The sequence below is a fragment of the Nannospalax galili genome, unplaced genomic scaffold, assembly GCF_000622305.1.
Source record: "Nannospalax galili isolate Female #2095 unplaced genomic scaffold, S.galili_v1.0 scaffold540, whole genome shotgun sequence".
NCBI classification, from domain to species: Eukaryota; Metazoa; Chordata; class Mammalia; order Rodentia; family Spalacidae; genus Nannospalax; species Nannospalax galili.
Window position 1 is genome coordinate 2,493,656 of NW_008348613.1, and position 10,807 is coordinate 2,504,462.

Here is a 10,807-nt window from a genome sequence, read left to right on the forward strand (position 1 = left end):
CTTTGTTACATACCAAGACTCTCTATTAGCAAACTAAAAGCTGGGGAGCTTTTTTAGTTGTGGAGCATTTACCTAGCATGTCCAAAGCTCTGGGTTTAACTCCACATGTAAGAAATAGATAAGTCCCATAATTAATTTCAGGAAATATATATATATAGCCACTCAATGACCATCACTAACTACTTTTCTCTTTTCCATGGATTATTTAACTACTTAAGGCAAAAGAAAGAATTTTATGCTTGGATTACTCTAATCAGATTATTGTCATTTTTATGTGCTTTGGTATTCTAATCATCGATACGATCAAGATATTTTCTGTCTGTGCATTTTTTTCATTGAGAGAAATTTTTAGAAAATATATATTTAAAAGTGTATGACTTACCTAAATTTCTCACAATTTAAATATTGAAAATACTTATCCAATTTTTACTGTTAATAAGAACTTCAATGTTTGATTTTTTTTATTGGTGAATAGTTCAATCTCACTGATATTCTAATTTTGAGGTCATGTTATTTGTTTTAAAAGATATCAGGTACTCAGAGAAGTCCTAGTAAGCCTTTACATTAACATCACTTTGTTTGAACTATATTTCCCATTGGGGTTCTGGAATGAAGTAAGTGCCTCAAGGTGTCAAAATCAGATTGAGTTGGTTAGAGGCCAGCTTGAACTCATCTGTATAAGAAGTTAGCTCAGATGAGAGCTTAATGCTCTTTAAACTTGTAGCATTGTACACTTACACTGTACTTTATACAAGTATCCAGGTGTGGGCAGTGATTCAGGGCTTGGGGGACCCTGGCTTACCGGCCAAGGCAGTTAGTGCAAAACCTGGCCAGCAGCCCGAGTGAGTAGGAGCCATGTGACTCTGGTGAGTTGGAGTGTGGAATTGCCTCCTGCTTCAGAGCTACCTGATCCGAATACTAAGCAGAGCGAGTGCCAGGCTGAATGTAAGACACTGAAGACACTGCAGAGCAAGGTGCTTATTCCAGAGGCATTACAAAACATGGAGATTAAAGACCAGGGAGCCCAAATGGAGCCGCTGCTGCCTACGGTAAGAGACAACCTGCTGTCAAATAGATTAAACGCTTTGCTGCAAAACCTGTCAGGCAAGTGGTGGGCTCCTAGGTGCAAGGAGTGTACTTTTGGGGTGGTGGATAGCTCCCACGACATATGGACAGGGTCTCCTCCCATCGCGGGAGACTGAAATACTTAAAGCAAAGCACATGATTTTTTCCACCTTCTCAATATGGATGCACCATGGTGATGAAATGTCTCATGTTTGTTGCTGTTTGAGTAAATGGCTAGGTTTTAACGGCAGAGACAGTTGTATGTCTTTCTCCCTGCCTGTCACTGCCCATCTTTCTGTTTCTGAGGCTCTGCAGTGGTGACTGAAGCCCCTGCATAGAAGCCCCCTTTTATCCTCTTTAATCCCTGATAAATCTCCTCCCGATGCTTCATCCTCAGGCAGTGAGGTGACGAAATCTGTTGCTGTTGCAGCTCTAGAGATTCAGTCTCTGCAGAAACCAGGGGAAAGGATTTGTGTGTGTGTGTGTGTGTGTGTGTGTGTGTGTGTGTGTGTGTGTGTTATATCAGTCTCTTTCTCAAAGGGAAATGTGTCACCGTTCACGAATATAGAATGTATTCATTTTCAGAACAGAGGCACACGATTCAGATTTGAGTGTCTGAAAGGTTTCTGAACTGTCATTTGGAAATAGCCCATCTGTTTATCTGTAGGTCCTTTAACTGCCTGCCTAGATTTAATTTTTGGAGTGATTGATTTGCCTGTCTTCTGCACATTCTTTCTGTCTGGCTCAGAGACTTTGGATTTAAGGAAGCATCTTTTTAGGTCTGGGGCCCCTCGTGTTGCTATATTCAAGGGGAGGAACCCTCAGTATTTAGTTGATGAAGCAGAGATGCCAAACATTAACTTACAACCCTTTATCAGAGTCATCACAGCCCAGAACAGCAAAAATCTCCGCAGCACCATACCAGACCTGGGGGACTCTGGTTTGTGACCCACCTTGCAGACTACAACCGCCTATCCTTTGAACACACGTTAAATGATACCGCAGCCGGAGAGAGAAATTTCTGGGCCACTTTATATTTAGGGCCTTACCACTCCTGCCAGGCTCAAATGCTGCAAAAAAAAAAAAAAAAAAGATTCCAGTTTGCGTCCTGCATCAGCTGTGGCTAACGGAGCATGCCCAGTGCTTCCCAGGACTCCAGGTTTGGGTAGGGAGGGTGAAGAGAGATGGGAAGAACACGAGTCACCAAAAAGGATGGAGCTCTAAATTAAAGGCCTGGACAGTGTCAGAGAGGGAAAATGGGAAGCCTGTTAATAAGCTTGCCTGCTTAAAGCTAGAGCCATTTGTGTGTGTGTGTGTGTGTGTGTGTGTGTGTGTGTGTGTGTGTGTGTGTGGATGTAATAAAAGTGGAGTTATGCACAAATGAATAAAAGATCTGTCTATTTTCCTAACTTGAACAGATACATATTCTGTAGTTACTCAGAACAGTGTTAAACATACCAGCGGACTATTGTTCTCTGGATGACAGAGAATTACAGTATGGAAAGATTAAATATAGGGGTAAATCCCTTTTGTGGTAGAGGGGAGTGGGGGTTGGAACTTGTTCTAGAAAAGCAGACTGAAGCCAGTTTGACGTGGTTTATGGATTGTCACTTTTTGGGAGTAGTCAAAGGATTTAAGGCCAAATGAGGATTATCTGGAGGAATTTAGAAATGGATGACATTACTGGACTAGATGGGCAACTAATTTGTGGCTTAAAAAATAGGAACATATATGATTGGCTAAAAAGGAAGTTTGCTGGGAACATTTGACAGCTAGAGGATGGCTAGATTTAAAAGTTTACATTTCATGGTGGTTAATGACTAGTATAGAATAGGTACACAGTTTAATGGTAAGACAGAGACACGTTAGCAATTTATTGTAAGAAAATAAGCCTGAGAAATGGAAAGAAAGGTGAATTTTTGGTCCAATTTTTTATCTATATAGTGTTTTCAATTTTCCCAATTCCTTTAAATTTCTTTAAAATCATAAATGCTATGTATAGCAGTTTTTCTTATCTTTATTTTAAAGATGAGAAATTGAGGCACGTGGAGTCCAAATAAATTGTTGAAGGTCACACATTAAGAAAACTAGGACTAGAATGTAGGTCTTCTAAAACTAGTTCAAAAATTAAAAAAAAAAAAAAAGGTTTTTAATCAGACTTGACACAATCAGTTCCTGGGCTGGGATTTTTATGTTTTTAAAAGAGAAAGCAATAGCTTTGGGGCTTATTTTAGGAAATTTATGAGATGACCTTGCAAATGATTATGTGAGAGACAATATGGCATATTATTTAGGCACAGGTATATCAGAGTTAGTACCGCTATGCATTTGTTCTATAACCTTGGTTAAGTTATGACTTAGAGTTCACAACTAAAAAGTAGGAAGGGAATGGCATATACCTTTTGTTTAAAATTTTTTATTCTACATTTATTTATTTGTTTGGTTATTTTTTTGTGTGAGCTTACATGCCATGGCATGTGTGTGGAAGTCAGAGAACAACTTGCAGGAGTTGGTTCCCTCCTTTTGCCGTGTGGACTCTTGGGCAGGTACCTTTATCAGCTGAGCTATCTAATTGACCCAAGGTCACTTTTTAAATGTAATTGATCATATAGGATGTGTGGTGGAATTTAGCATCTATTTAAAAATATTTTTATTGATTTGAGAATTTCATGCAATGTATTTTGATCACATTCATATCCCTCCTCTCCACCTTACTGCACCCCTCAACTTCCTCTCCTCCCCTTCTCTTCCTCCTCCTCCTCCTCCTCCTCCTCCTCCTCCTCCTCCTCCTCCTCCTCCCATCTGTAAAAGGAGTCTAATTCCTAAATGCTCTTGGGTGTTGGGTATCCGTTGCAGTCTTGTCAGTCTACCAGGCATCACACCAGTAAGGAAAAACTGACTCTTCCTCTCCCAGCATTCATCTATCAGTTGCCAGCAGATCCTCAGCTAGGGCTCAGGCTTCCTGCCCACTTTCCCCATCCATAGTGTCTATTTTTTGTGTTTATTTAGACATTTCGAAATGTCTCAGATTATCATTTTACTTGTGGGAAATAAGTTATGAAAAACTTTTATATGACTAAATTAAGGAATGAAAAAATTTATTTAATTTGAATTATAATTTAAATTATAAATTTTACTTATTTATTTTTATATGTATGAGTGTATTGCATGTATTATAATTTTAATATAAAGCAAACATACTATACATGTTAGCACATAGGAAGACATGTAGAATAAGAAACAAGTCCTTATTGTTATTTGAATAGCTACCCTAGAAAGGTGAAACTACATAAATATACTGTCCAGTTTTCCCAGCTTTTATTTCCATTCTTTAATGTGAATATAAATATAAAATACAAAGGTTGGAAATCGGTGGTAAAATCCAATTGTGGTAAATTTTAGTTTATGATAAAAATGTTGATGTCAGATTAGGAAATAGGGAAGTTTAGAATAGAGAGTTGGGAAAAATCTGGGTTAAACTCTGCAACCCAAATAGAAGTCAGAGGGCATGGTTAGACATTTGTGGTATCTTTCTATTCTGGTCCTCGATGATGGTGGCTTCAGAAAGTTAACTGGGCACATGCAGACAGCAGTGCATTATAATGTGCTGAGAGTGAAGGGAGAAATGTGGGTGCCACTCGTAACCCTTTGTTCAAAGAAATTTCAGTTCTCATATCTTACAGGATATGAGACAAACTGATCATTTGATTATTTGAGAGGGTGCCATTATTAGTCTATGCAGTAAATGTCAGTTGAGATTTATTTATTTATTATTATTTACATGCTGAGACTTGAACCAAGGACTTCATACATAGAGGTACGCACTCATCTACAACTGAACTACAACTCCAGCCCTATGTTTATTTTTAGATAAAGTAAAAGAAAATTTAATGCTTTTTTTTTTGAACAGTCTCTTTGTAGTTCAGGCTGACCTCAAACACAAGGAAATCTTCCTGCCTTTGCCTCTGAAGAGGTGATACTCCTTGGGGTATGTTATTTTTCTTTAGAAACGAGGAAAAATTCATTTATTTTGTTTCTCTTTTTCTCCCCTCCCTCCATCCCTCCCTCTTTTTTTTTTTTTTTTTTCCTTTGAGACAGGATCTCTTTGTAGTTCAGCTGGCCTGGAATTTGCTATGTAGACCACTCTGGCCTCCATCTCATATAGATCCGCCTACCTCTGCTGCCCCAGGGCTGGGATTAAAGGTGTACACTACCACACCTAGCTAGCCTTTATATTTTTGAATGAGCATACTAAAGAATGAGTTTCATTATGAAACCTTATATGCATTTCATGCACTTTTCTCATACTCATTCCCCCTTTCCCTTCCTTCTTCCATACTCCTCTTTCCAATCAGTTACACTTCTCTCCCCTAATGGGCTTTTCTTCTACTTTCATGTCCTTCATATTTTCAAATCTAGACTCTGAATATGAAAGAAAACATGCACTATTTTTCCTTCTGAACCACACATTTTTTTGCTTAGTATAATAATCTCCAGTTCTATAATTTTTTTGTCATTTCATTCTTTCTTATGGTTGTGTAAAATTCTGTTTTGTTGTATATCACATACATTTCATCTGTTCATCTGTTGATAGACTTTTCCATATCATGGCTACAGTAATTATGGATATCCAAGTATCTCTGTGGAATGATGACTTAGATTCCTTTGAGTATATACTGATGATCTACTTATAAAGTATATACTTATAAGTATATAAAATATGTGCTTATATTTTTAGCTTTTTTTTGGAACCTCTTTATTTATTTCCATAGTGGCTATGCAAGTTTATGTACTCAACAGTAGTGCATAAAGGTTCCTTCCTCCAGCACCTTCATAGGTATCTGTTGCTTGTTTTTTGGTGATTGTTGTTCTGAGTGGAGTGTTATGGAATTTCTATGTAATTTTGATTTGTATTTCCCAAATGGGTAAGGTGTTCAACATTATTTCATATCTATCTATCTATCTATCTATCTATCTATCTATCTATCTATCTATCTATCTATCTATCTATCTATCTATCTGTCTATCTATCTATCTATCTATGTATATATCTTTGTATCTATCTACCATCTCTCTATCATCTATATCATCAGTCATCCATTTATGTATCATGTAGGCATCTATAGCTATGTATCATCCATCTATCATCTATCTATCTATCTATCATCTATCTATCTCTCTCTCATCTATCTCTCATCATCTATCTCTCATCATCTATCATCATTATCTATCATCTATCTATCTATCTATCTATCTATCTATCTATCTAAAGCCCAAATCATCCATCTATCTATCAATCATCTATCTATCATCTATCTATCTATCTATCTATCATCATCATCTATCTATCTACCTATCATCTATCTATCTATCAATCATCTATCTATCTATCATCTATCAATCATCTATCATCTATCTATTTATCTATCATCTACCTATAATTTATCTTTATATATCTATATATTTACTAAGAACTGTCTGTTTTGTTTATTTGCTGATTTGATGACTGGATGATTTGGGCTTTTTGGTGTTTAAATTTTTGAGTTATGAAATTCCCTTGATACTGTTAATCTGTTGTCAAATATACAGGTGGCAAAGATCTACTCTAATTCTGGGGCTGTCTCCTCACTCTGTTATAGTTTTTCTTCCTGTGTGGAAGCTTGTCAATTTAATGTAATCCCATTTGTCTTGAAGTTATTTGCTGTAGCATTAGATTCCTTTTCAGAAAGTCCTTACAAATGCCTATGTCTTGAAGTATTTTCCCTACATTTTTCTCTAGGAGTTTCAAAGTTTCAGGTCTTATAATAAGGTCTTTGATCCATTTTGAATCATTTTTTTTGTACAGGGTGAGAGATATGTATCTAACTTTGTTCTACATTTGAATATCCAGTTTTCCTAATCTGTTTTCTGCAATGTATGCTTTTTGGTGCCTTTGTTAAAAATCAAGTGCTTGTGGTAGTGTAGGCTTATTTCTTGGTCCTCTACTCTGTCCCATGTCTATATGGCTGCTTTTGTTCCAGTATCATTCTATTTTTGCCACTATGGGCTCTGTGGTATAATTTGAGAACAGATAATGTGACACCTCCAGCATTGCTCTTTATAGTCAAGATTGCTTTGGTTATCTGCATTATGTGTATGTGTGTATGGGGAGGGGTTCTTAAGATTTTGTTTCCTATATTTGTGAAGAATGGCATCAGAGTTTTGATGGAAATTACATTGACTCTGTGTGTCAGGTTTGATAATATAGACATTTTCACAATATTAACTCTGAATATATTTTATTCTTTAGATCAGTTTATGTTCACTGCAGTATTGGGTAGAAGGTGCAGAGATTTCTTTATTTCCTTTGTTGCTTTACGTGTGGCTTCCTTATTAACCTCCCTTATTAACAACGTCCCCCACTGGAATGGCATATTTTGTTACAGTTGGTGAATCCATATTGATTATTGTCATCCAAAGTTCACAGTTTTAATTAGAACTTGGTGTTGAATATTGCGTTTGTACAAATTTATAAAAATAATACAGCATTATAATATTATACAGAATGTAGTACCCCAAAGATCCTCTGTGCTGCATTTGTTTCTCTTTCCCCATTTTTTTTCTGAATTTCATAAAATTTGAATCATACAGTATGTAGCCTTTTCAAATAGACTTCTTTCACCTAGTATATGTTTAAATTTCTTCTACTTCTTTTCATGTTTTGATAATTAATTTCTGGTTAATATCAAATAATATTCCATATTAATCTACTACTTACTGAAGGATATCTTGTTTGCCTTCATGTTTTGGGATACGAATAAAACTGTTATAAATATTTATGTTCAGTGTTTTTTACAAACATAAGTTTTCAACTCTTGGATAAATATCAATCAGTATGATTGCAGAATTATATGATGACAGAATTTAATATTTTTAAAACTTCCAAACTGTCTCCTAAAGTGGCCATATCAGTTTGCATTTCCATCAGCAATGAGTGAGACTTCCTGTTGTTCCACATGATCACCAGTTTCTGGTATTGGTAGTGTTTTGCAATTTGAACATTATAATAGATGTGTAATTATATTCCATTTTAATTTACATTTCTTCTGATGACATATAATAGGGAGAATCTTTTGATACCTATTTGCTATTTCTGTATCTTCTTTTGTGAAGTGTATGTTAAGATCTTTGGCCCACTTTTAATTGGGTTGTCTGTTTTACTTGTTTTTTTATGGTTGAGTTTTAGTAAATTTTCACATAATAGTGCTTATAAGCTATATCTTTGCAAATATTTTCTCTCAGTTTGTTGTTTGCCTTCTTGTTTTAATAGTATCTTTTAAAACAAGGCACAACATTTTAATTTTATTTATTTTAAAATATTTTATTTATGCTTTTATGTGTATGAGTGTATTGCCTGCATGTATGTAAGTGCAGTTGTGTTGTGCAATGCTCATGGAGGTCAGAAGAGGTCATCAGGTTCCCCTGGAAATGGAGTTATGGATTGTTGTTAGCTGCCATGTGGATGCTGGGAATTGAATCTGGGGCCCCTGCAAGAGCAAGCAGTGCTCTTAACTACTGCTCCATCTCTCCAGCCCCAGGATTTTAATTTTAACAAAGTCTAGTTTATTAATTCTTTTATAGATTGTGCTTTTGCTGTTATTATCTAAAAGGTCACTGCCAAACCTTAGGTCATCTAGATTTTCTCCTATGTTATCATCTAGGAATTTTAAAGTTTTATAGTTTTTAAATTTTTTACTCATTTTAAGTTAATTTTTGTGAAGTATGTAAAGTATGTGTCTAAATTAATTCTTTTGTATATGGATATCCAAATGTTCTGGTCTTTTGTTAAAAAGACCATCATTTATCTACATCATGTTGCCTTGCTCTTTTGTAAAAGATGAGACATAATAGGTGCTTGTGGTTCTATTTCTGACCTCTTTTTCTGTTTTATTGACCTATTCATCTTCTGATTTCACAATTATCAGACTGTCTATCTTGCTATAGATTGATAGTAGGTCTTGATGTTGGGCAGTGTCAGTCCTCCAGGTTTGTTCTTCTACTTCAAAACTGTGTTGACTATTAAGGATCACTGCCTCTCCATGTAAACACAGAGCTAGCTCATTGATGTTACAACATGGTTTGCTATTTTTCTTTTGCTTGTGATTGTATTGAATCTATAGATCAAGTTTGGAAGAACTGACATACTAACAATACTGGGTTTTCTTCTCAGTGGACATAGAGTGTTTCTCCATTCTCTATTTATTTAGTTATTTGATTTATTTTTATTAGAGTTTTTTAGCTTTCCTTACATGGATCTTGTGCACATTTTGATAAATTTACACCTAAGCACTTTTTTGATGTCACTATGAAAGTTATTGTATTTCTTTATCAGTATATATTTTTGTTGAATTTTTGTACATTTCATACAACACATCTTAATCATATTTAGACCCCATCCCCATTTGCATCCCCACATAGCCCCTCTCCACCAGATATCATGCTTTCTGCCATATTTGTTAAGGTCTATTGAGTCAAGTTTGTGTACTCAGATGTCCTTCAGTGCAAGTTCATCTACTGGAGTCTAGTCAGCCTGCCTAGAGTCACTTCCTTAAAGAAGACCAACTCTCCCTCCCCCAGTAGTAATCATATACTAATAGTTCTTTGGCTAAGACTAGGGCCTGCTGCCATTTCCACAGCTCTATGCTGGATTTTTGTCTGAGTTTGCCTGGGTCTTGTGCATACTGTCACCATTGCTGTAAGTTCATATGAGGAAGTTCTCGGAAGCCTGGAAGACTGTTTCCTTGTGATCATCCATTAACCCTGGCCCTTACAATCTTTCTGCCTTGTCCCTGACCCATGGGTGGGTAAGACTTAATATAAAGTCCTATCCAGGGACATGCACTTTACAGTCTCTTATTCTCTACATTTTGGCCAGTTGTGGTTTTCTGTATGCATCGAATTTTGTTGCATGCGGAAGCTTCACTTGTGAGAGTTGAGAGATGCATTAGTATTCTCTCTACCCCCTTCTCCCCTTTGTTCTATGAACTTTAGGTATAGAAGTTCCATTTTAGATGTGCCACTTATGGCTGGGCATCTCTCACACATTTATTCTCTGTGTGTGACCCGTTGTGGAAATCTTTAATAGTCTTTATCTGTTATGTTTTAAATTTCAGGTGAACTTGTTCAGTGCTGGTATATACGAAAGCAATTGATTTTTGCATATTAACCTTGTACCTTGCAACTTGGCTCTACTTATTACTTTCAGGAGGGGTTTTTATTGGTTATTTGGGATTTTCTACATAGACAATCATTTCATGTGCAAATAAATACAGGTTTATTTCTTCCTTCCCAATCTATTTCTCTTTCTCTTTCTCTTTTCTTTTTGTCTTCCTGATACAGTTGTGACAATGTTAAAAAAAAAGCAGTGGCAGAAGGGCCTCCCTGCCTTGTTCTTGATCTTGGTATGAAGCTCTGAGCTTCTCATTAGTAAGCACAATGTCAGCTGTAAGATTTTTGTAGTTGTTCTTGATTATGTTGAAGAAATTAATCTTTGTCCCTAGTTTTATTTATTTTATCACAAAAGGGTAACATTGTTTCTCCTTTATATTTTGTTCTGACCACGTGATTTTCTTTTTCAGACAGTCAAAGTGATAGATTACATTGATTTTTGAATATTGAACTACCTTTGTATACCCAAGATAAATGCCATTTTGATTTTGACTTAATTTTTAACTTTTGGGGGGAATTTCAATTTATATTCATA

At 35.9% G+C, this 10,807-nt stretch overlaps 1 protein-coding gene across 1 annotated transcript in view; it reads left to right on the top strand.

Annotated features, from left to right (window-relative positions):
- Positions 1-825: 825 nt before the first annotated feature.
- Slc4a10 (solute carrier family 4 member 10) overlaps positions 826-10,807 on the top strand; it is a gene marked incomplete in the record, with an annotated part of 363,623 nt that continues 353,641 nt past the window's right edge. The window contains 1 exon segment of the mRNA XM_008845753.2: positions 826-1,049. Coding sequence (XP_008843975.1) covers positions 1,002-1,049 — 48 coding nt within the window.